The sequence below is a fragment of the Gymnoscopelus microlampas genome (genome assembly GCF_963454915.1).
Source record: "Gymnoscopelus microlampas genome assembly, chromosome: 1".
NCBI lineage: Eukaryota > Metazoa > Chordata > Actinopteri > Myctophiformes > Myctophidae > Gymnoscopelus > Gymnoscopelus microlampas.
In genome coordinates, this window is record NC_139962.1 from 22574149 (window position 1) to 22590044 (window position 15896).

General features: G+C 41.8%; 1 protein-coding gene across 1 annotated transcript in view; it reads left to right on the top strand.

Annotated features, from left to right (window-relative positions):
- tln2a (talin 2a) overlaps positions 1-15896 on the top strand; it is a 181542-nt gene that overhangs the window by 57210 nt on the left and 108436 nt on the right. Inside the window, exons 3-6 of the mRNA XM_084065302.1 lie at positions 10550-10720; positions 11640-11737; positions 13154-13283; positions 13911-14069. Of these exons, the coding sequence (XP_083921428.1) occupies positions 10585-10720; positions 11640-11737; positions 13154-13283; positions 13911-14069 (523 nt within the window). The 5' untranslated portion in view covers positions 10550-10584. The remainder of the gene's footprint in view (positions 1-10549; positions 10721-11639; positions 11738-13153; positions 13284-13910; positions 14070-15896) is intronic.

The following is a 15896-nucleotide window of genomic DNA, read 5'->3' on the forward strand; positions in this document are numbered from 1 at the left end:
TTTGTGTGAGTAACTGAATGTGAAGGAGACGATCCAAGTGCTTTAGTAATGACACACGGCTGAGCTGTTAATAGAAGTGTGTGGAAAGCTCATGGCTGGAAGGACAGTGTGTCAGTCCGTGGGGCTGCTGGCACCATCATGACATTTTAGTTGGCCACTAACCACTTAAAGCCTCTATAGTTTGTGTGCATGATTTTGGTGTTATGATTATTGCTATAAAGCGTTATGAGTATTTATGAGTTGTGTTATAACCCTCTATTATACGTTATAAGTAGATTATAGTGCATTACCATAAAGCATTATAGAGACAGGATGTAGACACAGGATCTGCAAGATCACAACACTCTTGGAGGTCCATTTGGTTCCTGACTATCAATCATTCAGCTGGGGACCCCCCCCCACACACACACACACACACACACACAGTATGCACATTTTTTTACAGGTCATCATGGAAACTAATTAATTATTACTGCGTACGTATGGCACTGATGTGCACAAGCGGTGCACGTCTGAACAACAAACACGATTAGAAGCGTTCCCGAGAGTCATCACTTCTTTACAGCGCTCTTCCAAACCCTTTTTAATTGAACCTGAAATAACCACAACAAAAACCTAAATAAAACATTGAACCATACAGAGACCTGTGGGAATGAACTGTGAGCCATGTGATCACAGGTGTTCACTCTCACACACACACACACACACACACACACACACACACACACACACACACACACACACACACACACACACACACACACACACACACACACACGTCGTCTCTGTGTTATCATTTCAGAAGCATTTATTACACTGTCGGGTGGTTACTGTTGTTAGTACTTTTCATTGGTTCAACATTTATAAAACACACTGACACACTTAACCACTCACAACGCATCACACACAGCGTTGTGAGCTATATGGAGATATGAGGTTTCTGCCTGACAGCGGCAGTGAAAAGAGGAGCTTTGAGCTGCCAGGAATCACAGAGTCATAGTCAGAGAGGTATAGTCAGAGAGGTATAGTCAGAGAGCTATAGTCAGAGAGCTATAGTCAGAGAGGTATAGTCAGAGAGGTATAGTCAGAGAGGTATAGTCAGAGAGGCATACAGGCATAGTCAGTGCCAGAACCATACTCAGAGTCAATTCATATTCATAGTCAATTGGCTATTTTCGACTACAAGAACTACAGTACAGTAAGTGAACCGTGCCGTGAAACCCATTTCATGGGTTCTGGATTTGTTTCCATTCGCTACGACTCAGTTTCATATGCTGTAAGGTTCTCAGAAGTTAATTTGGGCTCAGGAGTACTAAACCTGAGTTCTATTTAAAATGTTTTCCTAATATACTTATTTTATACTTTTTCTTTTATGTTATACCGTACTTCCCCCTTCAGGGTTGGTTCTGATTAGAAAGGTTAAGTAAACAATAACATATTGTGAACTTTCAGGTTATAGAAGGTTCTGGATTGTGTGTGTGTGTGTGTGTGTGTGTGTGTGTGTGTGTGTGTGTGTGTGTGTGTGTGTGTGTGTGTGTGTGTGTGTGTGTGTGTGTGTGTGTGTGTGTGTGTGTGTGTGTGTGTGTGTGTGTGTGTGTGTGTGTGTGTGTGTGTGTGTGTGTTTGGAGGGAATGTCTCTCATACACGCGCACACACAGACAGTTGAAGCCGTTCACTGGAACCACAGTCTGGTGCTGGGGGCTGGTCCACTACAGCAGCTCTGTTGGAGCGGGTCGAGGTCCAGTGTCTAACCGGAGATAAGGGCCCGAAGCGAGTTAAGCTAGGATGGAACGATGCTCATTCAACTCATGTAGCTTTAATGGACGGTCCAGGGAATCTAAAATCAGCAACCATCCAATGGAATGGAAGGCTCACTTCTCTCCTCTTTTCGTGTTCCACTGGCTGCATCCATGTGTCCTGCATGTCCACCACGCCCCGGTTCTGATGGGAGCTCTCGGCTGTCTCACATGTGTCACCTCTCACCACTGCCTCTCTACCCACCAAGACAGTGGTTCTCAAACTTTTTCATGTCAAGGACTCACAAATGAATATATATTTGGCCACGGACCCCCATCTGAAGGGTCAAAACCCGAGGAAGGTCTACACCAGGGGTCTTCAACAGGGGGTCCGGGACCCCTAGGGGGTCCTCAGAGTTACTACAGGGGGTCCGCCAAATCTTTGTGTGATAGATTTTTTTTTTTTACTTTAACCACTTGAACCCTAGTATCCCTTTTCTGAGGAGAACTTTAGCCAAAAATAGCAGATCCACAAGCTCACAACGCCTCGCACTGCGAGGCGTTGTGAGCTTGTAGATCGGCTGTTTTTGCCAAAGAGTTATAGGTGTGTAGAGGGAAAAAAGAGCAGCAAAAGTGTATCTGAAACACAATTTTATACAATATAGAGGGGGTCCCTGCTTCATCTCTCTCTCAGCTAGGGGGTCCTTGGCCTGAAAACGTTGAAGACCCCTGGTCTACACAACCGAAACGTTGTTATATTAAATAAAACTTCTCTTGAACGTGCAAGTGGCAGTGTGCGGGTATATCTTTCCAGATTGATTTGCTATTGGTAAATGGCAGATCTACAAGCTCACAATGAGCTCGTAGGTCGGTCGCTATTTTCAAATAGTCGATTTACACATATAGAATTAAGAGGTTAAATTGACTGTGATGCTTTATTAACTCATTTTGCTGGGGACCCCCTGGAACCTCCTCAAGGACCCTTGGGGGGTTCCTGGACCCCACTATGAGAACACCCACTAAGCTACAGCGATAGTAGCTTAGTGGCTAGAGAGGCAGTATGGTAATGAGAAGGTCGCTGGTTCACCTCCCGGCCTTGGTCTGTGCCGACGTGTCCCTGAGCATGACCAGGGGTTGACACTAAGGTCTCAGAGGCACTTGCCCGTACAGGTCATGTTCTACTTGCCCAACGGTCATACCCATGTGCCTGAAAAGTAAATTGTGATAGGTAAAATTACCGTTAATTTTAACACTTTTTTTTTTTTTTTTTTTTTTTACTTCTGTGCGATATGGACATACTTGAATATTAATGCCAAATATCTGAATAGCCATACAATATGACTTATTTTAAATTCCACAGACATATTGTGTTGTGTTTATGCAAACTAAAGACAGTTGCTTCCCCACTAAAACACACTTGCCCGTCAGGCAACCTGAAAGCATTTTATTTACTTGCCACGGGCAGTCGGGCAACCGTTAGTGTCAACCCCCTGATGACACTTAACCCCTAACAGCCAAGGGTAAAAGTCAATGGTAATCCTGCTCAGTTCAGCCCAGCAGGACAAGTCAGAAACCATGGCCTAGTTATGATTCAGTAGCTGCACAGGTAAAATAGATCATGATATAAATAGATCACAGAAAATGGATCATAGTATCAATGTTAACCCTTTAAGAACGGGAATGAATCTGTGTCATTTTTTTTATTTTCTTTGGCTATTCAAAAATAGCAGATATACAAGCCCATAGCGCTGCACTGCGTGCCACGCTATGAGCTTGTTGATCTGTATTTTTTTTAAATCGTGAACATTTGCAAATCTTTCAATATACATATTTCTAAAGTGAACATTTGTAACTGAAATGTTTGCTTCTGGGGGTCCCTGGAACAAAATAATTTACAAATGTAACTGTTCGCTTTAAAAATATATATATTCAAAGATTTGCACAAGTTTTCAAAAAAAAAAAAAAAAAATCAGATCTGCAAGCTCATAACGAGGCACTCGGTGCCGCGCTATGAGCTTGTATATCTGCTATTTTTGAATAGCCAATGAAATCTTAAAATGACACAGATGCGTTCCCGATTTTAAAGGGTTAAAAATGCCTCTTCTGGGACCAATTAGCTCTTCTCTTGTTAGTCTGTGAAAACCATTTAGGAACCTCGTGTCACTGTGTGGTTTCAGAGGAGTGATTTCTAGCAGTTTATTTTAGTTTCAGGACCAAATGTCTTTAATGTATACTTTCTGTTCCAATATCGGATATTGACAAAGGCTTCGTCAGTGTTCTTTGTGGAGAAACGCGTATGTTGAGCGTTCGCCGGCCTTCCTCGCTTTTCCCTAAACAAAAGTACCTGAAGGACATTATGTGAGAAAAAGAACCTTTCTAGACAGTGCACCCAGCAGGACACTACCAGAGGTGGAAAAAGTACTCAAATTCTTTACGTACTGTAAGTAAAAGTATCAATACTGCAATGTAGAAATACTCTGTTACAAGTAAAAGTCCGGAATTCAAAATTTACTTGAGTAAAAGTACAAAAGGATTGGCAACAAAATGTACTTAAAGTACCAAAAGTAGAAAGTACTCATTATGCAGAATGTCCCATTTCACAACTTACAATATATAAAAGTCTTTTGAAAATGGCAGATCTACAAGCTCATAATGCGTCACATCGCGACGCATTGTGAGCTTGTAGATCGGCTATTTTCAAATGGTAAAGTAAAAAATCCTCAAAATTGTACTTAAGTACAGTACTTGAGTAAATGTACTTAGTTACTGTACACCACTGGACACTACTACTGTATAATAAGTACTAAGTTTGAGTTTCGCTCGCACGTCTTGGAACTCGCTGTGTTTCTTTGTACAAGCGAATTGGTTTTGAAACCAATACGATGATGTGTTTCCAGCGGTCCCGTCCCGGGGCCAATGCGTAGTGTTGGACAGAAAGCCGGTGTCATACGATGAGGCCGGTTCGTGTTTTCATGGTCAGATGAGCCTCCTCACCGCAGGGCTGAGTTGGCTTTGAAGAGGCAAAGGGCATTTTTAACAACTTTTTCAACCTGGTATCCTGGTAACGGTCTTAAAATATTCACACGTTTTCGTGTTTTTGTGTGGATCTCGAGATCCACATGGGGATACGGCGCGGCTTCAATGTGGATCCTGTACTTCAGTGGTTCTCAGCCAGTGGTCCGGCGACCACCAGTGGTCCTTGAAGGGATTCCAGGTGGTCCCCAGCTAAATGATGGAGAGTTGGTAACCAAATGGACCCTTTATTTAGATATCTAACTCTTGAGAGCGTAAAATGAAACCAAATGGACCCTAACGGGTCCATTTGGTTTCATTTTACGCCCTCAAGAGTTAAATGATTGTTAAACATCTGCATTACTTAATTTACAATACGTCTACACAATTAGAGAATGTAGAATAATTGTTATGTTGATCAACGCTTGCCTGTAAACTCTCCTAATGGCACCACATCAATACAGCATGGAATTGTGGACAAAATCTTGTTCAACGATAACACAATATTCAAGGTCTTGAGTCTGAGAGGCTAAATCTCATCAAATGGTGGTCCGTGGCTCAAATCCCGAATGAATAATGGAGCTTGATATGAAAAGGGCTGAAAACCACTGCTGTACTTCATGGCTTCAAGTTAAATATTTCAAAAAGTATAAAACGTGAAAAAACTACCAAGTAGTGTGTCTGTATAAAAGCTGACTTAAGGGCAGACTGAGCCTATCTGCTGGAAACCGTCGATGTGTAAGCTGGACCACTACTGTGTCCCGGAGCACCTCTACCACCAGCCAATCAGGGTTGAGGGCCGTGGTGGAAAGTAACTAAGTACATTTACTCAAGTACTATAGTTTAGTACAATGTTTTTTAGACAATTTTCATGATATTTCTAGTTACTCGTTCCTTTGCAGATTTAGATTATCGATACAATATACAAAATGTGCATCATTTGCTTACACTGCGTCGTCGTGTTGTGAGCTTGTAGATCTGCTAATAGATCTGATTAGATCTACTATTTTGGAAAATGCACTTACATGTATCTTACATCAAGTACTTTCACTTGATGTAAGATGAATCTGTGTATTTTGATGTCAATACTTTTGTATTTTACACATTTTGTATATAGGACGTATTTTTATATTGTGCTATTGCTAGTGCTTTTACTTAAGTAAAACAAATCAGAGTACTTCTTCCACCACTGGTTGAGGGCTGCTCTACATCGGGCCAGCCAGGGTTGAGGGCTGCTCTTGGATTAGGATTAAGGGCTGTGTTACTGTAACTATGCCTGGGCATTCCCAGCAGATCCCTCTCAATCTATTGATCCATACCCCAGATCCTGTTCTGTCCTCTTCCCTTTGGCTATTTCCGTAGCCTGCATATCTCTCACTCAGATCAATAGACAATATTACACATGTGCTGTATTGGCATGAAGTATTTATTGCGAAAGCAAAGCCAACAAAATGAATGTACACATTCAAGTGACAATAGCCGAAAGGCTTGCAATGATATTGTAACATTTGCCTCTCTATGTCATTTGTGCTGTGTGATGTACATTGTGGTGACTAATCTGACTATAGCATGTCTGTCTGTATTAGTACATTTTTCACACGCACGCGCATACACAAACACGCACGCACGCACGCACGCACGCACGCACGCACGCACGCACGCACGCACGCACGCACGCACGCACACACACACACACACACACACACACACACACACACACACACACACACACACACACACACACACACACACACACACACACACACACACACACACACACACACTAGGCCATATCGTATAGCATCCATTGTGTGGTTCATGCTATACATTTCCACAGTGCAGTAGAATATGCCTTCAGGCTCATCATTATCCTGCATCAAAGGCGTGTGTTAGTAGACCGTATGAGAGTAAAGCCTCACATATCTGCCTCTAGCTATGAACTAAAAGCAATAAAACATGGTAGAATAAGTCAGGACTGTGCATTATACAAACCATAGCTACACTGTAAAATCCTGACTGTCCTCGAATTTGCACATTTATGTTTTTCAAAAGACATATAATAAATGTTCTTACAAGCTACGTTCTTAACTTAACTTGCAAACATAATGTGCTTTTCTGTCACACCATTTCAGAAAGGTAATGCACATTATGCATCGTATATGTCGGGTGGAAACCTCATTATGTCCAAAAAATTTTCAGGATTAAAATTCAAAGCCATTTTGTGATGCATGCATGGACCATAGTTGTGTTCTTGCCGAAAGATATATTTTAGCATAATGTACAGTATGTACAGTATGTAGATGTTATGTGTGTGTGTGTGTGTGTGTGTGTGTGTGTGTGTGTGTGTGTGTGTGTGTGTGTGTTTGTGTGTGTGGGAGTTTGGGGTCACTCTCTCCAGCACGACCCTCCTGATTCCAGCCAAGTGTGTCAGTGGTTCGGACAATTCTGTGTCTACCAGTGGTGGAAAGTAACTAAGTACATTTGTACACACACAAAAGTTTGAAGCTTTTATTTTGTTACCTTATAAGTATACTTTGGATGTCCATACTTATACTTGAGTCAAATTTGAATACAGGACTAATACCCTAACCCTAGTTTCTACAAATCATCAGTCTGTCACGCTCTTCCTTAACCTGTGCTCTTTGCATGGCGTCTCTCTAGGTTTATCGTATCTGGCATTGAAACAATAAGTGCTCCTCCTAAAAATAGTCTTCTGCATGTTGTTCAGACTACAGTATGACCCTGGACACTAACACAGTCAGTGAAGACACAAGCTTGTGACGTAAACAAAAGACGGGTTTATGAATGTGCATGAATGGCCATGCTAGGAAACATTTAAATACCCTAATACCCTAATACCCTAATATATTTGCCTTTAACCACTTCAGTTTTCTGTTATGCTGGGGTTTATGTGGTTAAAGTTGTAGTAGAGTTGGGTGTTGAATGTGTTGGGACTGGAGGATATATTTGCCTTTAATCCATTCAATCCGGGAACGCAACTGTGTCATTGTTGATTTTAGCTATTACCATTGTTTTTTTACTTTGGCTATTCAAAAATAGCAGATCTACAAGCTCATCGCTACAAGCTTTTAGAGCTGCTATTTTTGAAAAATCTTCAAAATGTGTGCAAATCTTTGAATGTATATTTTTTGTAAAATATTTTGTTCCAGGAACCTTCAGAAGCAAACATTTGAGTTAGAATTGTCCGCTTTAAAAATATATATTCAAAGATTTGCAAAAATGTTCAATATTTTTCAAAAATAGCAGATCTACAAGCTGCCGTGCTATGAGCTTGTATATCTGCTATTTTTTAATAGCCAAAGAAATCTTAAATGACACAGATGTGTTTCCGGTCTTAATGGATTAAACTGTAGTAGAGTGGGTGTTGAACAAGGTGGGAGGATATTTGCCTTTAAACTGTAGTAGAGTAGGTGTTGACAGCTTGACGGATGGCCGGTAGTGTGCAAAATGCTGCTCTTCACTCCCATTGCTGTCAACATGCCAGACCGCTACCAGTCCTTGACTCAGCCGCAGCCTGGAGCTAGCGCTCACCCACTGCCCAAATATCAGCTGGACCCACTGCAGTGGGTCCAGTTGTAGTTGGAAAGACCTTTTTTTTCTTCTTTTTAAATCTACATTTTATTCAGTTTTTATTTTTTCTTCTTTTTTTTTTAATATTGAAAAGTAGTTACAGTAGAGATACAGGAAAGATGGGATGACTGGTCCTGAGACAAATTGTGATGTTGCGAGCATTGCAAATGGTTATTGTGTCGTTAGTGTGAGCCTGATCCCCAGCATCAGTGCAAATTAGTACAAAGTAGCAAATTAACGTTTCTGTTGTATATGATGTCAGAGCAGAGGTTGCTCAGTGAGAGACAGAGGGAGGGGGAGAGAGAGCATGCAAAGGAGGGAGAGCGAGAGAGCCTATTTCACCCACGCAATAACCCGGGCAATGCTGGGTACCGACAATCAGACATGCTGATCGACACGTTGTCAGCTTGTGTGTGTATATATACTGTATATAAAAATAATACCGTACATACAGCATACATCTTTTTTGCAAATCAGGGTTACATACAGGACATGGAGGTAAAGTTTGTCAGCCAGGGAGCGAGTGCTGGTGGATTGTCACTGCGTCTTGCTGTACTGTAGCGTACTCTTCACCCCGGTACGTGAACACATCTCACACGGTCGCTACATTCTGTGCATCCCTATCAGTTCAGAGGTCATTAGCACAGATGAGAGGCCGTCTGTGTACTTCCACCCCGGACCACCCTGACCCGCACCCTGACCCTGTCACCTTTTGACCCCTGGCAGAGAAGGACTCTGTGTTCTGATTGGCCCTAGACAGGAGGGGTTCTGTTTGCGAGGTTTCTCAAGGCCAAGGCACCCTACAACCCCCCCAGCCCCTCCTGTCTCTTATTCTCTCTGACTGAATCACAGCAGTGTAAGCCACTGGTTGGTTTTGTTTTATTGACACAAATAACGTTTGTGTCTCCAGTTTGACCATTGCCAATTTAGGGAATTAGCTATTGTATTGTATTGTTCTCGCGTTAATAAAAATGTAAATATATTATTTTCTTCTGCCTAATGATGATGTCACTGGTAAGGCGGGTTTCTGAAGTGTCCACAACCCTCCTATGAAACACAGACTGAGTAGAAAAAAATGGTCCATTTTATCGTGAGCATTAGTGAGGGCCAATCATATGAAGAGAGGTTGAAAATAGGTGAAGTCGTCATTTAAGGAAAGAGTTTAAAGGTTTGATAAGTGTTTGTAGCACCTTGCACAAGCATCCACAGCTGTGTTGTGAAGTGCTGTGTTTGAGTAGTGTATTACACTGCTGTCCTATCAGATATTTATGGTTCTCTCTCTGTCTCTCTCTGTCTGTCTGTCTGTCTGTCTGTCTGTCTGTCTGTCTGTCTGTCTGTCTGTCTGTCTGTCTGTCTCTGTCTGTCTCTGTCTGTCTCTCTGTCTGTCTCTCTGTCTCTCTGACTGTCTCTCTCACTCTGTCTCTCTCTGTCTCTGTCTGTCTGTCTGTCTGTCTGTCTGTCTGTCTGTCTGTCTGTCTCTCTCTCTGTCTCTCTCTCTGTCTCTGTCTCTGTCTCTATGTCTCTCTGTCTCTCTGACTGTCTCTCTCCCACTCACTCTCTGTCTCTGACTGTCTCTCTCCCTCTCACACTCTGTCTCTCTCTGTCTGTCTGTCTCTCTGTCTCTCTCTCTGTCTCTCTCTGTCTGTCTGTCTCTCTCTCTTGCTCTCTCGCTCTCGCTCTCTCTCGCTCTCTCTCTGTGTGATGCTGGTTAGCGGGTGACCTTGGGAGAGGTCAGCTCACATCTCTCTTCCAGCAGCTGTCTCATTTATCACAGTCAACAAGTTTCACCAGCGAGTGCAAGACTAATGCTGAGTTTATGTGTATACCACTGGTTCTCAAAGTTGGGGTCTGGGGACCCCCAGAGGTCCTTGAGGGGGTTCCAGGGGGTCCCCCAGTAAAAATTAGTTAATACAGCATCAAAGTCAATTTAACCACTTTAACCTTAGTTAATTCATTACTTTGCTGTACAAAAATGGCAGATCTACAAGCTCACAATGTGTCTCATCTGCTTGTAGATCAGCTATTTTAGAACATTTTTGAAAGATCTAGATGGGGGTCCGCCAAATACATCAATCAATTTAAGGTCCTTGACGTGAAAATGTTTCAGAACCACTGATCTATATTAACCTCCATCTCTCTCTTTCTCTCTCTACCTCTCTCTCTGTACCTCTTTCTTTCTCTCTCTCCACCACTCCATCCACTGCCTCTAGGTGTAGTTGTCCCCCCCACCACACCTCCCGCCAAGATGGTGGCGTTGTCCCTGAAGATCTGCGTGCGCCAGTGCAACGTGGTGAAGACCATGCAGTTTGAGCCCTCCACGGCCGTCTACGACGCATGCCGCATCATCAGAGAGAGGGTCCCCGAGGCGCAGGCCGGACAGGGTACGACAACCATGCACTTTACACACATATACCTCCAGTGGTGGAAAGTAACTAAGTACATTTACTTAAGTACTGCACTTAAGTACAATATTGGGGTATTTGTACTTTACTTGATTTGTTATTTTCAATTTCCAATACGTTTTTTTCCTACATTGCAGTATTGATACTTTTACTTAAGTAAAACAATTGGGTACTTTTTCCACCACTGTGTACCCCATGACAGTAATCCTCCTTTTATACTCTGTCAGCGTTGAGTGACGAAAATAGAAATACAAGCTCACAATGTGTCGTGTTGGACAAAACAGGATCACCCAGGGGTCTGGACTTGGCCCTGTCCTTTTTTCCCTTTACCTCAAATCTCTTTGCTGAAAATAGCTGATAGTACTAGTACTAATAGCTCTCAAACGTGTTGCGTGCTTGTAGATCGGTTATTTTCAGCACACAACATCGCCACTGTGCACTGTGCACATGTCGTTGCAGTCGGGTAGAAACCTTGTATGTCCAAAACATATTATTTTAAAAACATTTAAAAAGTAGTGGAAAGCTTGTAGATCTGCTATTTTCACTACTTTTGTGCTTCACTTGTATGATGAAGTAGGGTATTATTTTACGAAGAAACATAAAACGTTTAAATACAGAGATACGCGTATGTGTACATGATGGGTTTGAAAGTGATCGATCATACTAAAAGCAGCAAAAGTAGCAGATCCGCAACCTCGAAACGCGGCACGTGAATCCTGAAAAGTAACAGGTTTGGACATATAAGGTTTCCACCCGACAGAGACGAGATGAGGATTACCTTTTATTAATCCCTGTGGAGACGTTCTGACTGAGTGACTTCTAATCAAATCTATTCAAGGAGGACATTCTTCATGGTCATTTCAAAAATGTTGTTTTGTGCACACTTTTGTTTACACAGCGTCAGACTACGGTTTGTTCCTCTCTGATGAAGACCCCAGGAAAGGCATCTGGCTGGAGTCTGGCAGGACCCTCGACTACTACATGCTCCGCAACGGGGTAAATACACACATACTTTTGTTTTTTATTAATAAATCACACCCTGTGTGAAGGTAGCGGCGCCTTTGATACATTTTGTCATCGATATGTGTTTATAATGTGTTTATAGCCATGTGTCACGTGAAGCTTGACCAATCACTTTGTTAACGGGTCTGACCAATCAGAACGTTGACGGGTCTGACCAATCAGAGCGTTGACGGGTCTGACCAATCAGAGCGTTGACGGGTCTGACCAATCAGAGCGTTGACGGTGAACACGGACAAAGTCAGGTATAGAGAAAAAGAAAAAAATAAATTGCTAAATGAAGGGCGCCTCATGCATTAGAAGGACAAGATTAGTCACCAGAAGCAAGAACGTGAAAGGGGCATATAGGAGGGGAGGGGGGGGGGGGGAGCAAGAGTAGACGTTAAAATGAACCACAATGAACTCACACAAAAATTATATTATTATAAAGTAAAATACATTTCTCTCAAGTACCCCTGTAGTACCTCTGTGTACATGTAACCTCATTTGAGAAACACTGCTAGATCGGTTGCAATAACGTTTTATTCATTCAGTTAGCAGCTTTAAGTGTACTGTATGTGTGTTGCAGCATAATGCCAGTGTGTGTGTTCTATAATGAGAAGGCAGCTAACCACGACAGATAATGTGCGACAGTTTCTCTGGAGGGGGGCTGTGTGAATAACATTGACCTGGCCAGTCTCATTAGCGGCACATGTCAAACAGTTCAACATGTGCACATAATATGCGCACGTGCATGGACACAGGCATGCATACACTGTGACCTTTTTGATAGACGTGACAGATGACACACACATACTATAAGCACACATGTCTACAGGATTGGTATACTAATGTTTAAGCAAGTCTAATGCTGCATTCATGCTGGCAGCTACAAAGCTATTAGTCTACCATTAATGGAAAAAATTGATTCATGTAAAAATTGCGATTCATATTATCAACGATTCAACTGCAGCTACAAAACGACCCCAGTCTACATATCGTTGCTGTCGCTCAGTACTTTTTATGTTTCACCGTAAAGAATGCCCTACTTCGTCATACAAGAGTGTCTCTTGTGAAAATAGACGATCTACAAGCTCATGTGACTGATTTAGGCCCCAGTCAGAATATCTCTGTGGTTGATGGTAGTGAGGCGCCAGAAGATAGACTGTTTAATCACTTATTAACCCATTAAGACCTGAGGCCGATTCTACACATTTCTTCCAAATCAGTAGTTCTCACACTTTCAATATTTTTCAAAAATGTTCAAAAATAGCATTTGGCTATTTTTTTATAGCCAAATGCAAAAATCTAAAATGATGCTTTCCCGGTTTTAATGGGTTAAACCTATATATGGGGACCCACAGAGCTCTATACTATGTATGCTCCATCTTTCATTCATTCATTCATTGTCAGGACATCCTGGAATACAAGAAGAAACAGAGACCTCAGAAGATCAAGATGTTGGATGGGGCCGTTAAAACCATCATGGTGGACGACTCCAAAACAGTGGGCGAGCTGCTGGTCACCATATGCAGCAGAATAGGTACAGTATGCATTGATAATTGTGTTATTAAGGGGCGATCGGTTGGTGCAGGGGTAAAGTACCTGCCCACCACCGAGTCTAGGGGTTCGAATAGGGGTCCGCAGGCCCCCTATTGGGGATCCTTGCTCTGTTGTTCCTTTACATAACAGCAGGCATCGCTCACATCTAAAGCTCTGGGATTTAAAGTTATCGCATAATATCTAATCAGGTGTGGCTGATAAGTGTCTAATCTGAATAATAAGAGGCTGGAACAGAAGTGTCTGCATCAAAGCCACTCATCCTTTGCCGCAGGACAAAACATGTTGAGATACCAGCGGGATTCAATTAGGCTAATTGAATAATTGAGAATAATTGAGAAGCTCATTTTTTGTATATAATTAACAACAAATAAACTAACCACATTATTTTATCACACAACTGTGATAAAATAATCTACAAGCATCGTGGTGCGTTCTGACCTCAGCTATTTTCACTATATTTTCAAAGTTTTGGAAACTTTTCGCTTATAATGACATGCCCAAGATAGGGATTGATTATTAATGAATTAATCTTTTTTATTTTATTTTATAAGTTATATTCAATGAACATTATTACTTGGATTAACTGCTGCACCGCTGTGATGTGCAGGTATCACCAACTACGAGGAGTATTCTCTGATCCAGGAATTGGTGGAGGAGAAGAGGGACGACGGCATGGGGACGCTGAAGAAGGACCGGACGCTGGACAGGACACGCGACGAGAGGAAGATGGAGAAGCTCAAAGCCAAACTGCACACAGACGATGAGTGTGAGTTCACCAAACCAAAACCACTGCTTCCCAAACAGTGGGTCGGACCCATTTTTATGGGTCGCGAGTAAAACATTTTCTTTCACCCATTAAAACCGGGAAAGCATCTGTGTCATTTTAGACTTTCGCAATTTTTTTCAGAAAACTCTTAGGATTTAGAACAGTGATTTAGAATAGTCGTTCTCAAAAATAGCATATTTACTCACTCGCAGCGCGTCACTTCGTACCGCGCTGCAAGCTTGTACATCTGCTATTTTTTTTTTTTTTTTATCTTGAAAGTGTTTTTATTTAACACAAATCTTCTCTTCTGGGGGTCCCTGGCACAAAAAAATGTTAGAGAACTACTGATTTAGAAGGCATTTGTAGAATCGGCCTGAGGTCTTTGGGTTAATAAATCGAGCCCCAATTAGGCTGGGATACTGGCAAGATGAACGCACATGAACGGTTGTGTTGAAGTGATGGTGGTTTATTGTCTAGTATTTCTAAATGTTGAGGTGCCATAGAGCATCGCAGTTCCGCCACTTCCTGGTGCCGGAAGTAAATACTCGATGCATTTTTCCCATTGACTTTTCCAAAAATATTTATATCAATCAATTTAAGCCTAGAATCAAGCTATCCAGGATAGCGGTGAATCATGACCATAAAACCTTTTTTTCTGTGATTTTTATTTTATTTTATATTTAATGATATGATATACTATATTTAATAAATACCCTTTGTTTTGCCGTTTTCAAAAAAGTTTTTTCACAGAATCAAACGTTTTATGGTCATGATTCACCGCTATCCTGGATAGCTTGATTCTAGGCTTAAATTAATTTATATAAATATTTTTGTAAAAGTCAATGGGAAAAATGCATTGAGTATTTACTTCCGGCACCAGGAAGTGGGCGGGAACTGCGACGCTCTATAGCGGGCTGAGGCGTATACAAATTACATTTAAAAATGTGGGTGGTATCAGATTGCCGATTAATTACACTACATGTAGACCAATACCGATGTTTCAATGCAAGTTGAAGTTCAAATATACTGTATGTATGATACATGACATAAAAAAGGCTGTGTATATTATACATTAAATCTTTTGGCGGGGGGTAGAATCTTTCATCTAGCAGTCATTTGGCCGGTAAGCTAGATGGTTAATTTCAGACCCTGAGGACACAGCATCTATTTTTAATGGTGTTTATATAGGCTGGAAGTGTTGTCTGTCTTCATTCAGGGCCATTTGAGAGTGCTTAGTCCCGAGCAAGACACTTAACCCTGAGTCAGAAGAGACCATTTCCATCACTTACCACTTAGTTTCCTTTCTGCTGAAAGCTTCAGTGTGCTTAACATCATTTGGAATTCCATGTTCTACTTTGAAGTGCACTCTAATATTAGACCGAGTATTTTAATTATTTTGTGAACAGATAGTTGTACTGTGGAGCCTGAATTTGAATTCCTTATTAGTCCAGAGCTGATGGACAACCAACGGATAGCTGGACCTGATACCAGATTCAAACTCCCTCAATTCTAGAAGCCGTTGAATGAAAGTCCATGTTTTCTTCACCTCAGTGTAAATGGGGCCTTTAGTCTGATGACTGTAGCATGTGACCCAGAGCCATGCAATGAGAGAGTGGTGACAATGGAAGTCCAAAATGCTTGATCGTCACATGAATCACAAGCCCATGAACAGAGTGAATATGAATCCATCCATCGTTGCTGTGGACATTTTTACTGTCCCGTTGACACCATATCGGACCCTCTTGAGAACTGACAAACCATGTATTCTGTTCACCGGTTTGTTCAGGGGTCTCTCCAGCTCTTTAGTAAGCAGAAAATGCATTTTCA